Source organism: Thalassophryne amazonica, chromosome 7, assembly GCF_902500255.1.
Source record: "Thalassophryne amazonica chromosome 7, fThaAma1.1, whole genome shotgun sequence".
Lineage (NCBI taxonomy): Eukaryota > Metazoa > Chordata > Actinopteri > Batrachoidiformes > Batrachoididae > Thalassophryne > Thalassophryne amazonica.
Window position 1 is genome coordinate 6,266,103 of NC_047109.1, and position 25,523 is coordinate 6,291,625.

At 43.7% G+C, this 25,523-nt stretch overlaps 1 protein-coding gene across 1 annotated transcript; it reads left to right on the forward strand.

The window, feature by feature from the left end:
• The first annotated feature begins 1,162 nt into the window (after window positions 1–1,162).
• preb (prolactin regulatory element binding) lies at window positions 1,163–25,523 on the forward strand. Its single transcript, XM_034173755.1, has 10 exons — window positions 1,163–1,321; window positions 6,891–7,063; window positions 9,375–9,573; window positions 12,657–12,892; window positions 14,717–14,797; window positions 14,887–15,014; window positions 15,101–15,274; window positions 23,033–23,105; window positions 24,935–25,079; window positions 25,184–25,523. The coding sequence occupies exons 2-10, from the start codon at window positions 6,929–6,931 to the stop codon at window positions 25,276–25,278; spliced, it is 1,266 nt and encodes a 421-aa protein (XP_034029646.1). The 5' UTR covers window positions 1,163–1,321; window positions 6,891–6,928; the 3' UTR covers window positions 25,279–25,523.

A 25,523-nucleotide genomic window follows, 5' to 3' on the forward strand; every position in this document is an offset into this window, starting at 1 on the left:
CTTGGACTGACGTCACCCACCACGAAATGCGGACTAAAACGCCTAGAAATGCACCTTGCCGAGCGAGGAGTTTAATTAGTAATAAAGTACATCAGTGACCACAGATCGTGACCACATATGTGTGGATAGACTTACTTGAATACTTTGTTGTGTTGTTGAATGGTACATTAAATAGCATACAACTGATGTACTTTAAATTGACCGTAGGTGTGAGTGTGAATGAGTCTGTATATCTATATGTGGCTCTGGAATATACTGACATCCTGTTCAGGGTGTATCCTGCCTCTTGCCCTGTGACTGCTGGGATAGGCCCCAGCAGATTCTATCTTGGAATATATAATTTTGACTGTTTTACTTTTTATGTTATTTAACTGTCTCTCCCTCCCCACCCCATTCAAAAATGTTCTAGTGCCGCCCCTGGAAGCAGTGGCTGTAATAATGGAACCTGCTCTCTCATGTTAAGACTTTATCTGGAGCCACTCAGATGGTTTAAAACACATTGGGCCACTTAGTTTTTGCTGTCTGAATGTGAACCATTTCATTATAACCTAAACTAAAATGATGATTCATTAATTTACAGCCACAATTCCACCATTATTCTTCACCAATATAAGAAAATTGATCATTTGATCAAACCTAATACACTGGTTACACTGGCCTGCCTTGCAATACGTTTGGAACAAGTTATCATTTATTAATACATCCAGGTCTTTCTTTTTTATTAACACTCTGAAGTAACTTTCCATTAATTTAATACTTAGAATTCCTCTTACTGACATGTACCTGACTCATTAGACCATATGATTATCTTATCTATATGCTTGTCATCAGAGGTGGGATGAAGTCACTGTCAAGTCGTGAATCGGCAAGTCACAAGTCTCAACTCAAGTCTCAAGTGCAATTGGTGGTCATTATGACTTGAGACTCGACTTGGGACTTAACTTCAGACTTGTGACTTGCTGATTCATGAGTTGAGAGTGACTTGCTGGTGACTTCGTCCCACCTCTGCTTGTCATCCAGTAATATTTTACAATTTGTAGATATCATGGATCGCATCTTCGTTCCACACTCCTGAGCAGTAGGTGGCGATAAGACACCTAACAAGCTTGCTGCCTATAGCCGGAAAAGAAGATGAAGAAGAAACCGACGAAGAAGACGCAGAAGAGGACGTCAGGGAGTAGCGTGCGCTGGTGACGTGTTAAACGGGTCATGTGTGTGGTGTGTAGTTTTTCTGTTGGTTAGTGACACTTCAAAAGAAATCATCACTTTTACTGCGCAGCTGATGACGTCATATGGAGAGTGGAGCGGATCAGGTGCTGAGGTATGTTGTTATCTAGTCTGAACTCGTCAGACCGGTTCCGAATTGAGCTCCGTTTTTATGCAGGTTTGATACGTTAGCTGTAGTTTTGTTACTGTTTTATCTTCACGCTCTTCATACATTCTCTGTTTTTGTTTATTCCGACTTTCCCGCGCATGCGCACAGACTGGTCGGCAGAAAACACCGGACTCCAAGCAGGTGAGAAAACGCAGGAGAAGACGACTGCAGACTACTTGTCAACTCTTTATCCCGAAGAGCAAAAGCGATATTATGAGAAATTAAAGCTTGGAGACAACAGCGTTTAGATCTCAGCTATCCGGTTGTTCAGCGCTGACGTAACGCATCATGTGATAAATCTGTTTCCGGGTCCAAAGAGCTCCAAGTTTACAATTAAAGTCACATCTATTTGATCCTTTTAAGGATTTACAGTTTAAGTTGAGTTTGTGTTTACATTGTGCCCAAACCTCCGTCCCTCCCTTCTCCGCCTCCACCTCCGTTAACCGCATTCGTCTGGCTCTATGGTCAGAACACTTAATGTTTTTTTGTTTTTTGTTGTCTGCTCAACTGCCATATTTTTGGCCAGACAGGTTCAAAGGTCAACAGCCTTGTTTATAAAATATACCTGAAATATAACTTTCTCCCCTCCAATCCTAAAGACCCATAACCAGGAGAAAATAAATCTGGTTATGGAATTGCCCCGGGTATGGAATTACCCTGGTCTGCCCTACACCAGTTTTCACAGAGAATGCCACAATCATGTGTTGCAGTTGGCTGTACCAACCACGATAATTTAAAAGATCAGAAAGTGTGTTTTTTTTTCGAGCTCCCAAAGCGCCACATTCAGCTTCTTTCCTCATTCTGCTCGGCTCGCAGGAACGCAGTCTGTCTTCAGCTGTGAGTTCTCTGCTCTTAGGTGTTCCAACTCTTCCTTTTAGGACATCTGTTCCATGTCAACGTAATCATGTGACATTGGACAAGACGAGTCCTCATGGTCACTCAGGTCAGCTGGAGGCAGGAACTCTCTGGGTGAAGTTACTGCTGTAGCAGGTTCACCAAGAGGCAGCTGCAGCAGGTCAGCCGAAATGAAACTTTGACTTCATCCTCATTGGCCTGGGGCGTGGCTGGTCGAGACACTTCACATTTCTGCTTTGGCTGCAGCCGTAGTGTTCCACAGCCTTTGAAGCACTATTACTGCTGCACACGATCGTGGCATTCCTTGTGACAGCTGGTGTATATTAAGTAGAAAAAATGTGGCAGAACAATGCGAGCGTGATGAACGTCAAGTAGGAAATGAACGTGACAGTGGTTTGTTTTCAGTGGCTTGCTGGTTACTATGCATGTTGCTATGTGTGCGCACATCAGGGACCCGGATGTCCAACCGTACCTACGCCATTTGGCATGACCAAATCAGCAGGCCTTTGCGAATAAACAGCAGTAAAGACGACTATATCAGAAATGGTTGTGAGTGCATGTACAGTTTGTTTTCAGCGGCGACCCAAAATGGCGGCCGTAACTACGCGGAAGTAACGTAGGCCCGACCGTACCTCTAGGTTTTCATTAATGTTTTATCTTCAAGCTCAAACATTCTCCATCTTTATTATTATTGTTTTAGCTTCACACTCTTCAGACATTGTCCAGCTATAGAGCTCAGCTGTGGTTTTGTTATTGTTTTGTCTTTACGCTCTTCAAACATTCTCATTCTTACAACGTCAGTAATAATTTTATTGTTGCTTTATTGTCAAGCTCTCCAGACATTCTTCTTCTTTAGATCTTGGCGATACAGGGACTGAACGCTCCGTCCTGCTTCCACTGCACATGTGTCATTTCGGAGCTCAGCAACTCTTGAGATGGACTCTCTTCACCCAAAACAATCAAATGGATTGTGATTTTTTTTTTTTTTTTAACCATCACATGACAAAGTAAACCCTCTTAAATCATTCTAAAATCAGTTTTGAGCATAAACAAAGCAATAATTGTTGACGCTTTGAAATGACAGACGCGTAGTGAAAGCAGCAGTGAGCAGGTCATGTAGTTGCGGTGCTCTGATTGCTTCCTCTGTCTTTTATGATGATATAAAGCTGAATTTATGTGGAAATGATGGTTGTACAAAAGCTTCAGATATCTGTCGCTGAGGTAGATGATGACTAGAGTGCAGTTTGAAGCAGAAACGAGGTGATAATTGGTGATCTGCAGCTGATGACACATGCGCAGTGAAGGCAGGGCTGGCCTATTTTTAGGGGGGACCGTTCGGTCTGTGGCACCCCATTACCTCGCGTATGCGTAACTACCATTTCGGCTTTACTCACAGTTGATTTGTGGACCCTGAAAACTTTTACGTTTTTTTTGGTCAACCTCATTAACTGGTGGTTTCAGATAGCTCACGGTCCGATTTTGTGGACCCCAACCTGCGCAAGTTAATGGAGTTCACCTGTAGTTTTATTATTGCTTTATCATCAAGCTGTCCAGACATTCTCCGTCCTTAGATCTTAGCTGCAGTTTTATTATTGTTTCATCTTCAAGCTCTCCAGATATTCTCCGTCTTTATATCGTAGCTGTAGTGTTATGGTCGTGACCCAAAAGCTGAAATAGGACTCCAAAGCTGAACTGATGTAGGAAACCAGATTTATTGTACAGAAAAGTGTACAAGGTAAAATGCTGCAGAAATGTGAATGATGATAAGGAGGTCTGGACACCACATTGTGGTGGAATCAGGAAGTCGCAGCCCAATGAGACCAGGTGTGTCAATGAAGATCCAGGCAGAGATGAGGTGGTGGTTGTCCTCTCTGTGAAGTTGATGGAGGAAGGTGTCACTGTGGAGGAGGAGAGACAGTTTGAGTGTAGGTGTAGGAACACCTGAACCACAACGGCTCACAGTTCACTCAGTAACCAGACAGTAAAAATTGCTGGTAGAATGCAAGGTGTCAGAACGCAGCAAAAATACAATAACAAACAGTAAGTCAAAACTCCTGAGACGGAACACAGACAAAGAGGCTCTATTAGGAAATAGAGTGGCCAGGTTACCAGGCTTTGAACACTGAGTTTCTGGGGCTGATGAGATGTTGAACCAGGGTTTATATGGAGACAGGTTGATTTCAGGCAGGTGTGCGCATCAGCTCCACAAGGTACACCACCTGGAAAGAGAGAGAGGGAGAGCAGAGGAGCTGGGACCAGGGTGGCACACAACATGTAGTTTTATTATTGTTCATCTTCAAGCTCTCCAGACATTCTCTTTCTTTCAATATTAGCTGTAGTTTTATTATTGTTTTATCTTCAAGTCCTTCAGACATTCTCCATCTTTCAATCTTCGCTGTGGTTTAATAATTATCTTCAAGGAAGCTCTTCAGACATTTTCCACCTTTAGATCTCAGGTATACTTTTATTAATGTTTTATGTTCAGTCTTTTCAGATGTTCTCTGTCTTTACTTCTTAGGTATTGTTGTATATTTTTTGTATCCTCACGTTCTTTAGACATTCTCCATCTTCAGATCTTAGCTATACTTTTATTAATGTTTTATGTTCAAACTCTTCAGACGTTCTCCGTCTTTAGATCTTAGGTATTGTTATATTATAGGAGACCACAGTGTTGTTTGAACCCATGCGAGGGGTTAGTCAGTCATCTTCAACTGCTTATCTGGGATTGGGCCGCGGGGGCAACAGCTCTAGCATGGGACCCCAGACTTCCCTTTGCCGGGCCACATTGAGCACCTCTGACTGGGGGATTCCCGAGGCATTCCCAGGCCAGTGTGGAGATATAATCTCTCCACCTAGTCCTGACTCTTCCCCGGGGTCTCCTCCCAGATGGATGTGCCTGGAACACTTCCCTAGGGAGGTGCCCAGGGGGGCATCCTTACCAGATACCCGAACCACTTCAGCTGGCTCCTTTCAACGTGAAGGAGCAGCAGCTCTACTCTGAGCTCCCCAGGGATGACTGAGCTTCTCACCCTATCTCTAAGAGAGACACCAACCGCCCTCCTGAGGAAGCCCACTTAGGCTGCTTGTACCCGTGATGTAGTTCTTTCAGTCATGACACACCCCTCATGACCATAGGTGAGAGTAGGATTGAAGATTGACCGTTAGATCGAGAGCTTCACTTCTTGGCTTAGCTCCCTTTTCATCACAACAGTACGGTAGAGCACATGCAATACCACCCCTGCTGCGCTGATTCTGATTGATTCCACAAGGTTCTGTGCTAGGACCAATTTTATTCACTTTATACATGCTTCCCTTAGGCAGTATTATTAGACGGCATTGCTTAAATTTTCATTGTTACGCAGATGATACACAGCTTTATCTATCCATGAAGCCAGAGGACACACACCAATTAGCTAAACTGCAGGATTGTCTTACAGACATAAAGACATGGATGACCTCTAATTTCCTGCTTTTAAACTCAGATAAAACTGAAGTTATTGTACTTGGCCCCACAAATCTTAGAAACATGGTGTCTAACCAGATCCTTACTCTGGATGGCATTACCCTGACCTCTAGTAATACTGTGAGAAATCTTGGAGTCATTTTTGATCAGGATATGTCATTCAAAGCGCATATTAAACAAATATGTAGGACTGCTTTTTTGCATTTACGCAATATCTCTAAAATTAGAAAGGTCTTGTCTCAGAGTGATGCTGAAAAACTAATTCATGCATTTATTTCCTCTAGGCTGGACTATTGTAATTCATTATTATCAGGTTGTCCTAAAAGTTCCCTGAAAAGCCTTCAGTTAATTCAAAATGCTGCCTTGGGGCAACAAGGCCATACAATAATTACGTAAAAACCCCAACGGTCAAAAGTCCTGAGTCCTGGGATCTTGTCCTATCCTTGTGGTCCTGACACTTGTATCAAAGAGAAGTCAAGTGATCATTTCAAATAGGTAAAACGTAGATCAGTCTTGTCAAACATAACACTGCAAAATTTGTGGACTTTATATTTCATATATAGGATGTATATAACAATAATTGACCCCACCCCAGCAACACTCTGGCTTTTTGAAAGTATTACATTGAGGTTTTTTTTTTCTATTAGTACATTGTAATATACAATTATTTTCCAACACATTCTGCTTCACTTTACCCCTCCAAAAATGTAACACGAGATATCATTAGATTACCCGCTTGTCAGAATTTTCATCAAATATTCTCCCAAAACTTAAAGTATTATTGTCATATAATTGTCAGCACCCGAACAGTGGTATTAATTTGAGGACCTGTGGTGCACCCTGAAGGCTAACCTTCACCCTCCTGGTTCTTGTTGTGAACTATGGACTGTTTATAATGTTTCTGTCAATGCCTGTTGTTGTGCTTTTGTTTTAATGCTAAGTATGACCAAAGCAGATGGTCGCCCTGCTGAGCCTGGTCTTTCTCAGTTTTCTTTCCGTCTTCATAAAATGCCTCACCAAGTTTACAAATTTTTACAAGGTTTACAAATTGTTTGTATGTTGTGCCTTGAGGTAACTTGGATTTTGATTCAGCACTGGAATAATAACGTAGGAGTGAATCTGATCAAAGTGATGACTTTACAGTGAAACTGGCTGAACCTGGTTCTCAGTTTGATTGAGGCAATTTTCTTTTCACAGGTGGCAGTTTGTAAAATCATCTAACAAGAAACACAAACATGGACAAACGGAAGGTGCCAGACCTGTACAGAGCCCCCTTTCCCTTGTACTCCGTTAAAGTGGATCCCAGAACAGGTTGGGTGATAACTGCTGGAGGAGGCGGAGCTTCTAGGACGGGAATAAAGAATGCTGTGGTAGGTACAGACTTCTTTGATATGCATTTGTCATGGTGTCACATGAGAAATGTGCGTGTAGAAATGCAGATACACTCCTCATAGCCACATTTTAAAACATACTTAGTGTTTATCTCGTTTTTTTTTTTCTTCAGGTCTGGTGGTACTCATCACCCCCCCCCCCCCCCCCCCCAACAAATTATGAAGTGCATTGCGTGTCAAAATGTGAGGTGCTTCAGAAATGCAAAGCTGAAGTTGGGTGCTGGGTCATGATTATCGAAGCACCAGTATAACATGTACACATACCGGTAATCCCATCCCCATATTTTTGTTATATCAGTGCTAGATATGGTGAGTTGTTAGTCGGCTGTTTAGTGCAGCAGCTCAGAGTGCTTTCAGTTAGAAAAACAAATGTTTGCGTCCTCTCACTGTGTCTCTTAGCAAGATGGAAATGCAACAAACAAGAGCAGCACACCCACTGTGAGTTTTAGAAACATATTTATGCTTTGTTTTCTTTCAAATATGCTCAAAATTTGTGTGTGTCAACTGGTTGTGTTAGCGTGGAGATGCTTACAGCTCAAAACGGAGAACAGCAACACACCTGTGGAGAGGTTAGAAAAAAAATAATGCTTTACTATTTTTTTCAAATGCGTACAATATCTACATTCTTTCTGAGGATGGCACCTTAAATAAACTTTACCTAAAGACAAAACCTTACTTGTCAATCAGATAGACCTTTCCACATAAATACATGCGTTCTGTATTGTTCTTGCTCTGACTGTGCAGGCCAGGGGCGCAGCCAGAGGGGAATAGCATGGAACAGCTCCCCCAACACCTTTAGAGTAAAGGTACATTTATGAAGACATTTTGGGCAAATACCATTACTACTACTACTACTAATAATAATGTGAATAATACGGTAATCATAATATTTTTAGCAAAAATGTTTATCAGTATTGAGCTGTGCCTACATTTTACTGATGTGTAGGGCTCTATATTGTTTCTCAAAAGTAAATACAATATGATGCATATTATTGGATGTCCGATACTCTGTCTCAATACATTTATGTGCTCATATAAATTGTATTTTTTAAATTGTAGTGTATGGTGTTAGTATGTAACACAGCATTTTAATACTTTAGTTGTACTGCTTAATATGTGTTCTATTAGTATTTTTCTTTTGCACATTTTCACCTTTTCTTTGTCTTTTTCCCAAGCTAACATTACAACCTATATGTTGTTTTGGTAAGAACAAGAGTCTTAATAGTTTTCATATCAGTGATTGAAGTTTTCCAGGAATTCCTGGAAATCTGGGCTTTTACTTGCGTGGTGAATGTTTCTGGGCTAATTTTAATATCATACGTCTTACTGTATCATGTTTTTGACAAAATTTGTTGTCAATTGATGTTATTCAAGTTATTTCACACAAATGGGATGAATTTACTTCAAACTGTGTCCATGCAAATGTGATATTTTTGCATGTAAGACATGTTATCACATATTAAAACAAAAATCTGCCCTATACTCGTAAACCAGCCGTCATGAGATACAAGAAAAAACAGGGCTGATAAATCATACACTTGCCCTATCAATTTTACTGCCCTGGAAGCTGTGGCAATAAAATCAGGGTGATACAAATCTTAAAACAGGGCGATACAAAATAAGACATTGAAAATAATCCACTTTTCATCCAATCAGGAGCCCCCATTTCTCTGCCCTGCCAATGACACACCCCCATTTTGTTACTCTGGTGACAAGTGCAGGATCCTGATACAAGCTCTAGATCATTTCATTCAACCAAGATGTCTGATCAAGATGAGAGAGTTCCTAGCAGGAAGAATTCTACAACTTGAGTCTCATACAGAAGTTGTGAGACATCAGTGAAGACGACACTCATGACTTTATAGAGAGACATAAGAACATTCCATAATTTACATATTTACATGATTTACCTGTGTTATTCAGTCTACATGATTCATGTGTATGATTATTGTTCTTTATTTTTGTTGTAATATGGGATAAATTGTTCTTTGGACTCTGGTTCATACAGATACAAGGGGCATGATGCAGGGCGTGATACATAAACAAACATTTGATAAGGTATACATATGATGTAGTCACTGTCCAAAATGTGAAAAATGCAAGGATATTAATTAGAGGTCATGTCAGCTTCCATCAGAAGCAGTGTAGGAGAAACTTGAGATTGACCCAAAGAGTTGCGGGCTGAGACTAAGCTGGTCAGAAAGCTGCTGAGGTCAGGCTTCATATGAGGGAAGTGAGACGAGGCACCGTTGACTCTGCTGACATGGCTACATGACTGTGTGTGTTGCAGCATTTCCTGGATTTTCATTTGGTTGGAGAGAGCCAGTATGGTGCCAGCCTTCTCCACTCTCACGACACGGGCACTCGTGCTACCATGAACATGGCTTTGGGAGATGGTCTCATTGCAGCGGGGCAGGACGGGATCTGCTGTTTGATGCAGTACAAACATTGTCAACAGAAAGGAGGAGAAAAGCCTGCTGCCAGTGACGGTAAAGAGCGAACATCGATCAAAAAAGACAGCTCACTGACTCCAAAATAAATATGAGCTTTCTTGGTTTTGACAGTCAGTGAAGTAAAAGACCAGCAGCACACAAGTGGCCTGAAGCTTGTTGATTGGACTGCGTTCATAGAGTGCTTTCTTACAGATGACTTCCACCCTTTCTTACATGCACGCACTGATATCAGCATGCTGCAGTGTCATCTGCATATAGACACAACTGACAAAAGTCAGTCATCCCAAATACAACAATATCAATAAAGCCAACAAGAGTCCATCTTCCCAAATATAAATGTAAATACAGTCAAAAAAATGAGTCATCTTGAATATAAATAAATACAAAACCAACAAAAGTCAGTCATCCTGAATATAAATGTATAAACGCAGCCAACAAAATTGAATACCCCGCGTGTAAATGTAAATACAAAGTGACAGTCAGTTGACCCCAATATAAACGTAAATACACTAATAAACGTGAATCTCACCTCCAACAGCGGCCCAGGAGTGCAGTATGGACATGGACCCGGGACCGCAGCCTGTGGTTAAAATCCTCTCACCCGGCTACTGTGTGCTGGAATCAACCATGAAAGAAATAAATCCCATGTAATAATCTAACCATTGCGGGGTCCAGAGTTGCGTTGTGCTGCTGAAGTGAGCCACAACACTCAAAGAAGAAATTAAAGTTCTCTGGAAAGGCTACGTCTGATGCATGGGACAGCATTGCCCACTGCCAGTTCATAAGGTGGTTGTCCTCCGATGTTCAGTACCGCCAGGGACTGTGCAAAGGGAACACAGCGCTTGCTCCCACTCCGGTCCTGTGTTTGCCATCCAGACGTTTGGACATCGGGCAGTCTTCAGCGCCTTTTATGGCCGTCTGACAGCAATCTGTGTCATGTACCTGTTGTTCGACATGCACTTTGGATGCCATTGTGCGGGTGGACGAGGTAATCCAGATGCGTTCTGAAACTGCTGACCACGCCGCTTTTCCTCCTGATTGCGTCGGATTATGCCAATATTTGCCATGTCGGGCTGGTTCCTGCACTTTGTTGCTATGTGTGATGGTGGCTTTAATACAACGTGAGAGTCAGTCATCCTGAATTTAAACAGCGGTAACATACATCCAAAGATACAACTCTTCCAGTCATCTTACAATGACTAGAGCTCTCAGCCAGGAGGTTGTGTCATCAGATGGTTACCAACAATCGAGTGTTTCGACCTTTAATCATAACACTCTCCTGTTGGCTGGTCAGCAGTGGTGGCCAGCCACTACTCACTCCGTCCTATTCAAAATCCAACAGGAGGTTCTCTCTGCTGCCTCTCTGAGTCTTCTCACTACCTTACCCCTCTCTGCTCCTCTTAGTCCAACCGCTGTCAACAGTTTCCAAACTGACTGGGCTGGGAATCCCCTGCATCCCACCTTAACAGGGTACAACCACGTCTGCCAGCCTTTGTCCCTGCAATCCTGCACCAGCTCTCTATAACGCTCAGATTTCCTTTCATATGCCTCTTCACACCCCTCCTTTCATGGCACAGTAAACTCCACCAGGATGATTTTCTTTCCTGTAACAGAGTAAAGGACTGGTCTCAAGGTTGTGCGGAGAAAATCCGGAAACTGAAGTCTTTTCTTTAAGTCTACCCTAAGCTCCCATGCCTGGGCAGACTGCAATAAGCTGGAGCTGGACATACTAGGCCCTGATAGCTTTGACCCCTCCTTAACAAAGGCTGTAGCCGTGGCCGCCTTCCCCTTGTATTGACATTTCCTTGTGCCCTCCTGCTCCAAAATGTCAGCAAGGACTGTCAACACTTTGTCGTGGCGCCATCTATACTTGCCCTGGGTGAGAGCTGTGCGACACCCTGACAGAATGTGAGCCATTGTTCCTTTCTGCCCACAGAGCTTACATAGTGGGTCATCTCTTAACCCCCACCTGTGGAGGTTGACAGGGGACGGAAGAGTTTCGGAAATGGACCTCAGCATAAACAAAATTCGGTATGGCTCTAGCCTCCAGAGCTCGTTCCATGACTCTTTCCACTTAGGGAGATCCCACCACGTCCAAGTGCCTTGGGAACCAAGCTCAACTACTTTGGCTTTCCTTCACTCCTCTTCCAGGTCCCTTACTTCCGCCTGGATCATGGCTCTTTTTTCCGCTGGATTGGCTTTCCCCCAAGTTTGAAAGTATGACATTCCCAAACCCTGTCGTCCAGTGCAAGGTGCTCTAATGATATCTTTGAGCATCATATTTCCTTCCGCTAAGGCCAGAGAGGCAGAGGCCTCCCACTTACGTCTTGACCTTGTTTTTATTCCTGCTTCTCTGACCTTGCTGTCTCTGGATTCTTTGTAAATCATGGCCACTCTACATTTGGCTACTTGAAACTGCTCTACCAGGGAAGAAAGGTGTAATTGCAATTGCCCTGACGTGATGTACAGCCCCACTGATGTAAAGCTTGGTGGAATACCTAACCACTTTCTTAGGTGGGAGTTGATCTTCCACTCAACCCCTTTTACAGCAGTTAGTGGGGTGTCATACACTGTCAGATACCACATCAGTCTGGGTAGCAGGCCATGTTGATATAGCCATGCTTTAAATTTCCCTGGTAGTCCACATACATCTATTTTCTCCAGCCACAACTGTGCTTGCTTCTCAATGGTGTGGACATTGTTATGGTCCTTTAATGACTCATCATACCATTTCCCAAGATACTTGATTGGGTTATCTTTGATGGTAGAAATGGTCTTATAGGTAATATTCAAATTTTCTGGGATACTGAATTTGGGATTTTCATTAGTTAATTAATATTAATGAATATAATATACAAGTTTCACTTTTTGAATGGAATTACTGAAATAAATCAACTTTTTCATGATATTCTAATTATATGACCAGCACCTGTATTTCCTGTTTGTGTACGTGTACTCTGTGCCCATAAAAGGCAAAATTTTAAAAAGTCAGCTTCTTTCCGGAGAAGTCCCAACCACTTGGTTTTGCTGACTGTTGTTTTGCGATCACGAAGCTAGTGGTGCTTGAGTACTAATCACCCCAACACTCTCTAAAGTTTGTCAAATACATGTCTCTCCAGCTGGGCACAGCACACAGGGAAGTGCCAGGCGCCGAGCTTTGAAAGGAGACATGGCTGCAGCCTCTGGAGACGGTGCTTGCATGAGGGATGAGACTGTTCAGGTTTCCGTGACGACCATGAGTGAAGTTGAGTCTGATCAAAACCCTCAGGACCCGCTCCAGAAGGTTGTCAGATTCAGCAGCGACCTGAGCCTTCTGTTAACTGGAGGGACAGACGGACATGTTCGCATCTGGGAGGTAAAACAGTCTCCATCTTTTGGATTGTTTATTTGGTATCTTCAGCTTCTTTGTGGTTTTAGTTTGAAGCATTTAAATAAGTCACATCACATAACAGGAACATAAAACATGCTGCCGCTGCTTTTTTGTATTCTTCTTTCAGCTGCTCCTGTTTGGGGTAACACAGCAGATCAGTTGTTCATCTCACCGTGTGCTCTGTATCTTCATCTGTCACACCAACCGCCTGCATGTCCTCCCTCAGTGCCCTCCCTCTTCTTCTCCTACCTGGCTGCTGCATGCTCAGCATCCTTCTCCCTGTATACCCTGGGTCCCTCCTCTGCACATGTCCAAACCATCTCAGTCTCACCCTCTAATATGTTCATTCATATTCTTGTCCAGCCTTGTTATTCTCAAATAAAATCATTCATCATTTTCCATAATACAATTACAGCATCTTCAGCTTTGCCACCTCCAACCCCACCTCTGCTCCTTATAATCACACTGTGTCAAGTCAAGCCAAGTCATCTTTGTCAATTCTGCAGTGCACACAAAGATATATTGAGAATTGAAATTCCATTACTGTCTACCAGACAATACAGAGTAAAAAAAACAAAAACAAAAAAACCCCACAGCAGTAGAGTCTTCTTCCTCTTCCAGCTGTTCCCATTAGGGGTTGCCACAGCAGATCAATCATTTCCATCTCACCCTGTCCTCTGTATCATCTTCTGTCACACCGACCGCCTGCATGTCCTCCCACAGCACATCCATAAACCTCTTTGGCCTCCCTCTTCTCTTCCTGCCTGGCTGCTCCATCCTCAGCATCCTTCTCCCTATATACCCTGGGTCCCTCCTCTGCACATGTCCAAACCATCTCAATCTCACCTCTCTAACTTTGTCTCCAAACCCAGGACTCTATGCTTAGCCCTAACAGGTCTGCCATGCTTTAAAGGGAAACATAACATTTAATAAAAGCTACTCCTTTCAGTTTTATTCATTTTTGTCCAAAGTTAAGTAAACTTTGTTTTTTTTTTTTTGCCATTGTTACTCAATTTCATTTAACACAGAATTCTAGAAGTAAAACTAGGACACTTGGTGTAATCCTGATTGGATGTTTTCATTGTTAATTCCCCTCTCTACTCCCCTATCTCTACATTTTTGGTGCCTCCCTGTTACAGACTCCAAACAAATTATGCAGACAGGTTTTTTTTTTTTCATTCTTCTGGAAGAATCGGTCCATGTTTCAGGTTATTGGACTTACTTTATGAAGTTATTCAAGACTTCCTGTTTTGACTGTTACCTGCAGTGGATTTTCCTGTGTAACACTGGCAACTTTTGACCAACCAACCTCATCTTAATTATATAAGCCCTTGAGTGTTCTCTGACAGTATATGTAACTCCTGGTGCAGATAACATTCATGACTAATGCAGAAGTTGAAAAGAAGATATTACATTTGTTGCAATTTTGTATAAAATTGCAAAGGCAGAAATGTACGTAGCCCACTGTGGAAGATTCAGTACATTTAACATAATGCAGTAACAGATGAATTTTGACTGATTGTTGTCTGATTTTTGCAAGGACAGTGTGGGAGTTTAAAGCCAAAATGTTTTTTCTTTATTATAGCCCCACCTGCAGGTGAATAAATGTAGCTCTTAGTGTATGAGTATTATTTTAGATTGTTGTGAAGCACCTGGCACAAACTGCTTTGAAAATTGAAATCAGTTTGAAGGTGATTCTCTGTACTGTTGTAGGTTTGAATGCTGGTTTTCAGGGTTACTGCAGGAATTGTCCTCTTTGATCTGCTCGTGTGTGTGTGTCACTGTGTGTGTGTCTGTGTTTTTATGAAGCTTCCGTCCCTGAAGAAGACTACCGACTTCAAGGCACACAAAGGGGAGATTGAAGACTTGGATTTAAGTCCGGGAAAAAAGGTTACATGATCACTGGAGTCTTCATTGTGAAGTAAACATTATTTTTATAAATTTTTTATTAATAGCTAATGTGCTGTGCTCCCCTGCAGCACCTGGTGACCGTTGGCCGGGACATGGTGTGCAACGTGTGGAGTGGTAACCAACTAGCTATGAATCTTCGGTGGCAAGAAAGCATGCCTCACATCGCTGAGAAGACTTACCGTTATATGGCGTGCAGGTGAAGGGGGTTGGTGGTGGTGGTGGGGGCATGGCTTCAGTCTGTTTTGGTAAAGTTCTGATGTTATGACTGTCATCATTTGTTAGGTTTGGTAAAGTTGAAGACCAAAAAGATGCTTTGAGGCTTTACACAGTACAGATTCCAAATAAGCGAGAGCGAAAAGCACCTCCTTGCTACCTCACTAAGTGGGACGGTAAAAGCTTCCTGCCCATGCTGACAGCACCCTGCGGCACTGAGGTTATCTCCACCCTGGCACTGAGGTACTGCATTCATTAACCAAATACTGTAGGTCTTGCATTACTTTCTTTAATTAATACTTTACCAGTTTTTAAGTGGAACTCAAGTATTTTACGAAGGGGACAGTATAACGTCTCCCTGCTACACTCAGACGTGCTCTAAACATTACATTAATTTGAAAATTGTCTCTGGGAGGGCAGACGCAGTGACTGGTACTGAGGGATCTGGGTGATCACAGCCTATAAAAGAAAACCTTCCTCAGTGAACTGTTGTGCCACCTTGGGTGAGGATGCCCGTTTTAACAGAGATAACACACACTCAGTACTGCTCCCCCTCCCTTCTATTGACACCGCACCAGTCCTGAGCACACATGAGGTGAGACTCTGCATGCCTAACATCGGTCCCAGCACTCCACTTGGCCCGGCTGCTAAAAGACTGTGTGGCTGAGCGAGCAGAGGTCTTCACCACCATCTACAACATGTCACTGCCCACATCGTGGTCCCAGCCTGCTTTAAAGTAGCCACAATCGTTCTGGTCCCTAAAAAGTCAAAAATGTCACGTCTAAATGATTACAGACCTGTGACATTCACTCCTATACCAGGCGTTAACATCGCCCCAGCCATAGGAAAGGCCCAGCAACCTCTCTTCCACCTGAGGAAATTGAGGTGTGTTAAAATTCCCCAGCAGCTCAAACAACCTTCTACCACTGTGCTATTGGCAACAAACTGACCTGTGGTTTTCCAGCTGCATTAAGGCTGAACAGCAGGCACTCCAGAGGGTCCAGTCTCCCGGAGATAAGAACCATCTACACCACTCACTGTCTACATTGTGTGCGTAACACCCTGCATGATCAGCACCACCCTGCACCTGACCTGTTTTACCTGCTGCCCTCTAGGAGGAGATATAGGTCAGTACACACCAGAACCACTAGACTGGCCCACAGCCTCTATCCTCAGGCAGTGAGGCTACTAAATAACAATCTCCCCCTCTTTGCTCCCCATCCATCATCACACATCAAATTCCACCACTCCAATAACTGTGGAATAAACCCTGCAGCTCTTGAACAGTGTTAAGTTGAGGAGCTGACGCGAAGGATGGTGAGAACAGTCATCGTCAACCCACAGACCTGCTCCAAAGGCCTACAACTTCATCTTGCTGCAGATAGTGTCTCTGTGCATCGTTCAACTATACAGCGCACTTTGCACAAAGATGCTTTAATGCAGAGGAAACCTTTTCTGCGTCCATGCCACAGAGTAGCTTTAAAGCACTTTTGGACAAGCCAGCTTCATTTTGGAATAAGGTGCTGTGGACTGATGAAACTAAAATTTAGTTATTTGGACATAACAAGGAGTGAGAAAAAGAACACAGCATTCCAAGAAAAACACTTGCTACTAACAGTAAAATTTGGAGGTGGTTCCATCATACTGTGGGGCTGTGTGGTCAGTACAGGTACTGGGAATCTTGTTAAAGTTGACTGTCACATTCCAGTCAGTATCAGCAGATTCTTGAGAACAATGTTCATGAATCAGTGACGAAGTTGAAGTTGTGCCAGGGCTGGATCTTTCAACAAGACAACAACCCTAAACACTGTTCAAAATCTACTAAGGCATTCATGCAGAGGAACAACTACAACATTCTGGAATGGCCATCTCAGTACCCAGACCTGAATATTGTTGAAAATCTGTGGTGTTATTTTAAGCGGGCTGTCCATGCTCGGAAACCAACAAACCTGAGATCTTTTGTAAAGAAGAATGGTCCAAAATACCTTCAGCCAGAATCCAGACTCTCATCGGGAGCTATAGGAACCATTTAGAGGCTGTTATTTCTGCAAAAGGAGGATCTACTAAATTTGATGTTTGGTTTTTTTTGTTTGTTTTTTCTGTTGGGGTGCCCAAATTTATCCTAATTTTGAGAGTTATTGCACACTTTGTGTAAATCCTATAAACTTTATTTAACTTCTCAAAAATCACTGTGTTTGTCTGCTATATGATATATGTAACTGAAATTGATGATCTAAACAACCAATGATTTATAAAGGAAAATCATGGAAATCATCAGGGGTGCCCAAACTTTTACATAACACTGTATTTATTTATTTATTTTACAGCTGTGCCTGCAGAAGATGTTTGGTTGTCTTGTGCTAAGTAGCACACAGTACATACATGTGTATACTTTCTACTCTCCTATGCCAGTGGTAAGATGGTTGAAGGACATCTCATTGTTATTAATAATTGTGGTATTATGATAATGACAGTGGTTTGAATTTGAATCAGATTGATCTATGGGTTAGTAATGGGTGATATAGCCTCAAAGATATATTTTAAGGAAAATTGCAATAAAGATATTCATGACAATATAGAAAGACAAAAAAAAAAAAAAAATGAGGCTAACACACTGCTGTCACTTTCAGGCATGATTACGCTTATGTTGTTGCTGTGTGCGTGAGAACATTAATACCAAATTTCACAATTTGAAGTAGCAAAATGAAGAAAACAAAACCACAAATATGGGAATATTTAGCAGGACTTACCCATCCATCGCAAAGATGTCTGTTTGAATTACAGTTCATTGAAGTTACAGATAATTTGTTGGACAGTGACCTGATGTTTGTAAGTCCAAGTGTAATGTGTTAAGGCACCTTGACGTTGCACACATTTAACACCCACACCGCTGTGCAATTTGTCGTGCCAGTGCAACCCGCTGTGTTCTGCTGGATGCTGCACTTAAGTGCTGCCGGATGCTGTGTTATATAAAATAATAATTTCATAGCAGATTAATCATTTGCTCTCAGAGTTTGGCTGATGAAACCATGTCTGGAATCACAGAAGAATTTTTGACAGCTGCAGCTGTTCTTGTGTGCTTTGTGATGTAGAGAACACATTCTAAAAGGTAATTATTTGTAATATTTGGCTTGGTGAAACAGTTGCATTTTCATTCCTTCTTATGAGTATCTGTAAAATTATGTTTATGATAGATTTAACATCTCATAATAATGGTTCAGTTGAGCTGTGCTGTGATGCGCTGAGGCAGTGACGCACAGTGTTTTTAAATTGTTTGCGCAATGTTCATGTGTAGTTCACAAAATTAATACGTGCCAGTGATTTTTAACATTTCTTAATTTTCCTTGCGCACTTGCACAAAGTCACGCAGTTTCTAATGAGTTTATTCTCTGGCACTGCAGATTGCGTACCAGTACGCGGATCAGATTTGTGCAGGTGTCAAGGTAAGTTAAGGACATCAGTTTTACAGCAGTCAGATTCCTCAGTCTGAAGGGTTTAAATCTGTGTTGAGGGATGCGGGTGGGGGGGGGGTTTCTGTACCCTGAAACAAATTATACTGCAGAGCTCCAGGGTGTTTGCGCTGCTTTTAAATCTGGCTTGGATCAGTTTCACTGTCGCTACCAAGTCAGTGTGACCGAGGCAGCGCTGAGCTTTGTTACATATGCACACACGGAGCCTGTTTGTTTGCTGTGGAGGTTCTGTCACACTTTAAAATCAGTCATCCTGGACACTGAGTGAGTTTTATAGAATAGAATAGAATGTTTTTTATTGTCATTATACACAAGGTACAACAAAATTAAAAGACAACTCCTGTAGTGCAAAGGTGTAAAACTAAATATAAAAGACAAATAAGAATATATACATGTATTTACAAAGGAGCCAGTAGGTTGTATATAAATAGAAGTCTGTACTATTCATTGCATTCACCTTTATAAAAAATAAATGCAATGAATAGTGCCGACTGTAGGCTAATGTGCATTCAATACCCGTATTGTACTTGGGTAGAACATGTTGTTGAGTCTGGATGTGCGGGCCTTGATGGACCGGTACCTCTTTCCTGAGGGCAGCAGTGAGAACAGGCTGTGCCCGGGGTGTGAACCATCGAAGCTGATGCTTCTAGCCCTGCGCAGACATCTGGTGTTATAGATGTCTGACAGAGAGGACAGCTGCGTTCCTGTGATGCTCTGTGCTCACTTCCTGACTCTCTCCAGAGCCTTCTTGTCAGCCTGAGAGCAGCTCCTGTACCACACCAAGATGTTGTTGGTGTGGACGCTCTCTACAGAACACCTATAGAAGGACAGCAGCAGTTCCTGGGACAGATGTTGTTGCTGTGGGTTGGTGCACAGTCATGGGTGTACTAAGTGTACAGCATGGGGCTGAGCACACAGCCCTGAGGGGCCCCAGTGCTCACTGTCAGCACTGAGGAGTGGTGGGACCCCATCCTGACTGACGGCAGACGGTTGGTGAGAAAGTCTCGCATCCATCTGCAGGTGTGCTCGCCAATGCCCAGACTGCGCAGTTTGAACAACAGCCTGCTCGGAACAAGTGTGTTAAAAGCAGAACTGAAGTCCACCAACAACATCCTCGCATAATTGCCAGACTGTTCAAGATGTTGACACACTGTGTGGAGGGCTGTGTTGATGGCATCACCTGTGGACCTGTTGGCTCTGTATGCGAATTGGTGCTGATCAAGGCTGGGAGGCAGTAAGGATTTTATGTGCCTCAGCACCAGCCTCTCAAAGCACTTCATCACAGTTGAAGTGAGAGCCACAGGTCTGTAATCATTCAGACTGCTGACCGACTGTCTCTTGGGGATGGGCACGATAGTGGCAGATTTTAGGCAGCTTGGGACTGTGCAGCCAGCCAGCGAGAGATTAAAAATGGTAGTAAAAACCTCTGCCAGCTGGTCTGCACAGCCCCTCAATACCCTCCCCTGGACACCATCGGAACCAGCAGACTTCGACGAGTTCACACCCCGGAGCACCCTCCTGACCTCTTCCGTGCTCACAGTGAGGGCCAGATTGTCAGCGGGTGGCAGCATGGGGACACTCTCTTCCTCACTAACTTCAAACCTAGCAAAGAACCGATCTAGCTCCTCCGCTAGGCTTGTGCTGGTGTTGGTGGTGGTGGCATTAGAAGAGGACATGTTCAAGTTGACATGGTCACGAATCCCCTGCCAGAGTCGTCGGGGGTTCCCCTCCGTGAAGTGCCCCTCGATCTTCTTTGCATATGCTGCCTTTGCCCGTTTTTATGCCTCTTTTCAGGTTGGATCTGGCTGGGCTGTACAGTTCCATGTTCCCAGACCTGAAAGCAGAGTCCCAGTCTCTCAGCAGCTGTTTGACCTCACTGTTCATCCACTGTTTCTTATTTGGATAATGTCTAACCCTCTTCTCCACTGTGACATTATACATGCACGTTTTAATATAAAACAGTACAGTGGATGTGTCGTTGATGAGGTCCTCCTGTGCGAAGATGTCCCAGGTGGTTGTTTGGAAGCAGTCCCGGAGCTGTGGAATGGAATCTTCAGACCAAATCCGAGCAGATCTCACCTCAGGCAGAGTTCTTTGTATGAGAGGCCTGTATGCTGGGGTGAGAAACAGGGGCCGATGGTCTGATTGTCCGAGGTGGGGGAGGGGGGAGACTTTATATGTATCCTTGGTGTTACTGTAAGCTTTATCCAGCACGTTATGGCCTCTCGTTAGACATGTAACATGCTGGTAAAACTTAGGGAGCACAGATCTTAGGTCAACATGGTTGAAGTCTCTGGTCACAATGAAAATGCCATCTGGGTGGGTGCATTGTTGTTAATAGCTGTTAGCATTAGCACTCGGTGGTACATACACAGCCGTTACCATGACGACCGCGTGTTCTCGGGCAAAATAAAACAGACGCCATTTGAGTGTCATAAACTCCAAATCAGGGGAACAGTGTGTCTCAGTCACTGTAGGATTTGTACACCACCTGTTGTTGGAATAGATGACCAGTCCTCCTCCTCTGCTTTTCCCCGAGTCACTCGTCCGGTCGGCTCCGTACGCTGTGCGGCCTGCTAGCGCGATAGCTTCATCTGCTACCCCGGGGTGAAGCCATCTCTCGGTCACGGTGATGATGCAGCTATCCCGCACAGTTTTCTGTGCCTCGATGGTGACCAATAGCTCATCAGACCTATTGTTCAGTGACCTGGCATTCGTGAGGAAGATGCTGGATAACGCTGGTCTGTGAGGGTCTCTCTGTAGCCTAGCCTGGACACCGGCTCGGCAGCCCTTCTTCCTACGCTGCCTCCTCCTTTGTTTGGCCCAGGTAAGCTCCAAGCTGCTTGCTGGTCGTGCGATCTCTGGTGGAAAGTTACGGTTAAATTTGGAGTCCGCCTCGTTGCAGAGTACAGCAGAGAGTAGCTCCTCTCTGCTGTACTTTGTAGAACACATAATAGAGTAGGGTTAAAAGTAGAGGTAAAGAAAAAAAGTCAAAAGTAGGTCCAAAGCATGAGAGAGTTGTCAGGCTGCTGCTCTCCTGCGCGCCGCCATTATCCGCCTCCAGCTTTCCAGCGTTATAGCTTTCCAGCATGCAGTCTGCAGTCTTACGGTCCTCATTTCGCTCAGGTGTCCTCAAACTGCCGCTCACTCTCCCTCAACACAACTACACGGCCGACAGGAGAGACTCTCACTCATTTCTGCAGGACACTAATTGTCAACTCTGGCTGATATCTTTGGAACAACATGCTTGATGTTGTTCCAAAGATATCAACTAGGAGAGGACAAGGATTGAGAACCAAACAAAACACACAAACACAAAAGGAAAAAATAAAGAGGACAGTTTGCCAGACCAGTGCCATCTTGCTACTCCTTTAATCTTTAATGAAAACCCAGCTGTTTATATCGCGATATGACACTTTTATATTGCGTAAAAATTTATACCGGTATTATTATGGACAGTATGTTAGGCGCAGCCCTACTGTGAGTATAAATAAAGTAATGTGAAGGGAATGGTGAAGAAATGGAGACACAATGTGCACACTCTAAAAACAAACACAGAAGTGAATATAGTCCTGTAGACTGAAGTGACACCATTGACACATCTCAAGCTGTCCAGCGCAGTTCGATGTGTCATGGATGCCACAATAAAGAACACCATCTGAAGTTCCACACTTAATACACCCACTTCTACTCTTCATTAAAAAAGGACAAGAAAGCCATACAAACTTAAGCATCAGCAAGTTCAACGCACCCACATGAGTGTGTGTGTGTGTGTGTGTTGTCCTGGTGGTCAGACATCATAGCTCCTCCTACTTCCTAACCCCTCCCACCTGCAGACCCAGGGGTCCTGTAGAGAGTTTACAAAAAAATCACCAGATGTTGACTGTTTTCTGTGGAAACTGATGAAGGTGGTGTGGTGGAAACAAGTGATGCCAACAGCACAGCAGCAGGCAGGCGGCATGCTAATCACAAAGGAAAAGGACTGCTGACATCATTCACTTTCAATACATCTGCCTCCTGAACCTTGAGGGGCAAATCTTCTTCAGCATTGTGGCCATTTACCTGGAAAGGAACAGATATACAGTGAGGAAAATAAGTATTTGAACACCCTGCGGTTTTGCAAGTTCTCCCACTTAGAAATCATGGAGGGGTCTGAAATTTTCATCTTAGGTGCATGTCCACTGTGAGAGACATAATCTAAAAAAAATAAAAAATCCGGAAATCACAATGTATGATTTTTTTTTTTAATAATTTATTTGTATGTTACTGCTGCAAATAAGTATTTGAACACCTATCAACCAGCAAGAATTCTGGCTCACACAGACCTGTTAATTTTTCTTTAAGAAACCCTGTTATTCTGCACCCTTTACCTGTATTAATTGCACCTCACACCCTCAAAGATGTTCTTCGAGGGCTCAGCCAGGCTTCAGGCCATAGTGATGATTGATAGCAATGGTGTTTGTGCCCCCTGGTAGTTAGTCTCCACACAAGTACAAATTGCACATTAAGATGGCCTGTTTGTCTTTTACAGTGACTGTGGAACGTTTATTGGACTTGGAACTGTGACCGGCTCTGTTTCTATCGTCATTGCATTCTCCCTGCAGGTAAAGTTGCTTTTGAAATACAAGGTCTGTTAGAAAAGTATCCGACCTTTTTATTTTTTTCAAAAACCATATGGATTTGAATCACGTGTAATTACATCAGCCAAGCTTGAACCTTCGTGCGCATGTGAGTTTTTTCACGCCTGTCGGTTGCGTCATTCGCCTGTGAGCAGGCTTTGTGTGAGCAGTGGTCCACCCCTCTCGTTTTTTTATTGTGAATAAATGTCTGAACGATTTGGAGCTTTGCTGCATCAATTTTTTTCCAGAAACTGTGAGAGACCTCCAGGTGGACACCGTTCGGAAAATTAATATGGCTTTCAGGGACGGTTTTGTGGGGATTACACAGATTAAGGAATGTTACTGCCGCTTTAAGGACGGCCCACAGCATCTGAGAGCGCGCCGCGCTCCGAGCGCCGATCGACAGGCTCAAACCCCGCTGAAACAACCAGATCATTTCCAATGTGAAGGCTTTGTTGATCCGGGACATCGTCTGACTTTCACAAAAAGGCAGGAGACGTGGACATCAGCACTTTTTCAGCACATTCCACTGTTACAGGAGTTTTATTCATGGAAAGAAAAGCGGAGGATTGCGCCACCGTGCCGTTCATGGCGCGGGACAAAACCACCTCCGTGTTGGTCTCACAGGACGGCTTTCAGGTGGCTTTCAGACGGCTTCTGGTTGCTTTTCAGTCGTGTGATTATCCGAGAAATTGAGCATGAGCTGGACATGCCCCAACATGTCCTGTGAGGCTTCATCACGGCATTGCTTTGCACCATGCGGCTCCACCGCGACGCGCGGAACTCCTCCGCTTTTCTTTCCATGAAAAAAAACTCCTGTAACAGTGAAATGTGCCGTTCATTTCTAAACTGGACGCTGTCTTGATCCGGTATGTCATCTGACTAGCACAGGAATTGCGGAAGACGTGGACTTCAGCACTTTTTCGACACATTGAGACAGATGTGCGGAGGAGTTCCGCGCGTCGCGGTGGAGCCGCATGGTGCAAAGCAACGCCGTGATGAAGCCTCACAGGACATGTTCTGGCATGTCCAGTCTCATCCACAATTTCTCGGTTAGTCACACGACTGAAAACCCACCGACAGCCGTCTGAAAGCCATCTCAGAGCCGTCCTATGAGACCAACACGGATGTGGTTTTGTCCCGCGCCATGAACGGCACGGTGGCGCAATCCTCCGCTTTTCTTTCCATGAAAAAAACTCCTGTAACAGTGGAATGTGCCGACAAAGTGCTGATGTCCACATTTCCTGCCTTTTAGTGAAAGTCAGACGACATCCCGGATCAACAAAGCCTTCACGTTGGAAATGATCTGGTTGTTTCAGCGGGGTTTGAGCCTGTCGATCGGCGCTCGGAGCACGGCGCACTCTCAGACGCTGTGGGCCGTCCTTAAAGCGGCAGTAACACTCCTTAATCTGTGTAATCCCCACAAAATCATCCCCGAAAGCCATATTAATTTTCAGAACGGTGTCCACCTGGAGGTCTCTCACAGTTTCTGGAAAAAAATTGATGCAGCAAAGCTCCAAATCGTTCAGACATTTATTCGCAAAAAAAAAAATGAGAGGGGTGGACCAGTACTCACACAAAGCCTGCTCACAGGCGAATGATGCAACCGACAGGCGTGAAAAAACTCATCATGCGCACGAAGGTTCAAGTTTGGCTGATGCAATCACACGTTATTCAAATCCATATGGTTTTTGAAAAAAATAAAAAGGTTGGATACTTTTCTAACAGACCTCGTATGTCAACACGATGAAATAAAGCCTTTGTTTTGGTTAACTTTTTTTTTTTTTTTTTTTCCCCCGTTTGTGTGGGTGTAGAAGCTGTATTATGTGCACGAGTCCCATGGTATTGTTGTGACTGATCTGGCCTTCCTGCCTGATGGACTGAAGGGAAATAATGAAACGGCCATGCTAAGTGTTGCTGTGGACAGCCGCTGTCAGGTTCATGCTGTGCACAAACGACGTAAGTCGCGGGTGGAAACCAAACCCACCACAGTCTTTGTGCTTGTCTCTGTCCTTCATTGTCTGTGTTTGTCCCTGTCCTTCATTGTCCCTGTGTGTATGCAGGATCCTGTCCCATCTGGCTGCTGATGTTGTTCTGTGGCCTCATGGTGGTAGCAGCAGTCCTCTTGTTGAAGCACCTGTTTCCAGGATTTCTTTAAATCTTTGTAATGTTGAAAGACTTTATCATCTTATTACCAATCTCAATGGCTCATCGTTTCCATCCAGATGTCTCAGTTCTGCTGACATTCTGTCCTCAGGGTGAGCAGAACCAGGCTAACAGCTACTTGCAGCTATGCACAGACACTTTGGTTGTGTGTGATCAACGGGATTGTGCATGTGCTCAGAATAAAAATAAAAATCTCACCATTGTTAAATAAATTCACTGAATGGACTCAGTCTGAAA

Coding starts and splice junctions, on each gene's coding strand:
- preb (XM_034173755.1), top strand. CDS start 6,929: ATGGACAAACGGAAGGTGCCAGACCTGTACAGAGCCCCCTTTCCCTTG. Junction 7,064..9,374: donor CGGGAATAAAGAATGCTGTG/GTAGGTACAGAC, acceptor TGTGTGTTGCAG/CATTTCCTGGATTTTCATTT. Junction 9,574..12,656: donor AAAGCCTGCTGCCAGTGACG/GTAAAGAGCGAA, acceptor ATGTCTCTCCAG/CTGGGCACAGCACACAGGGA.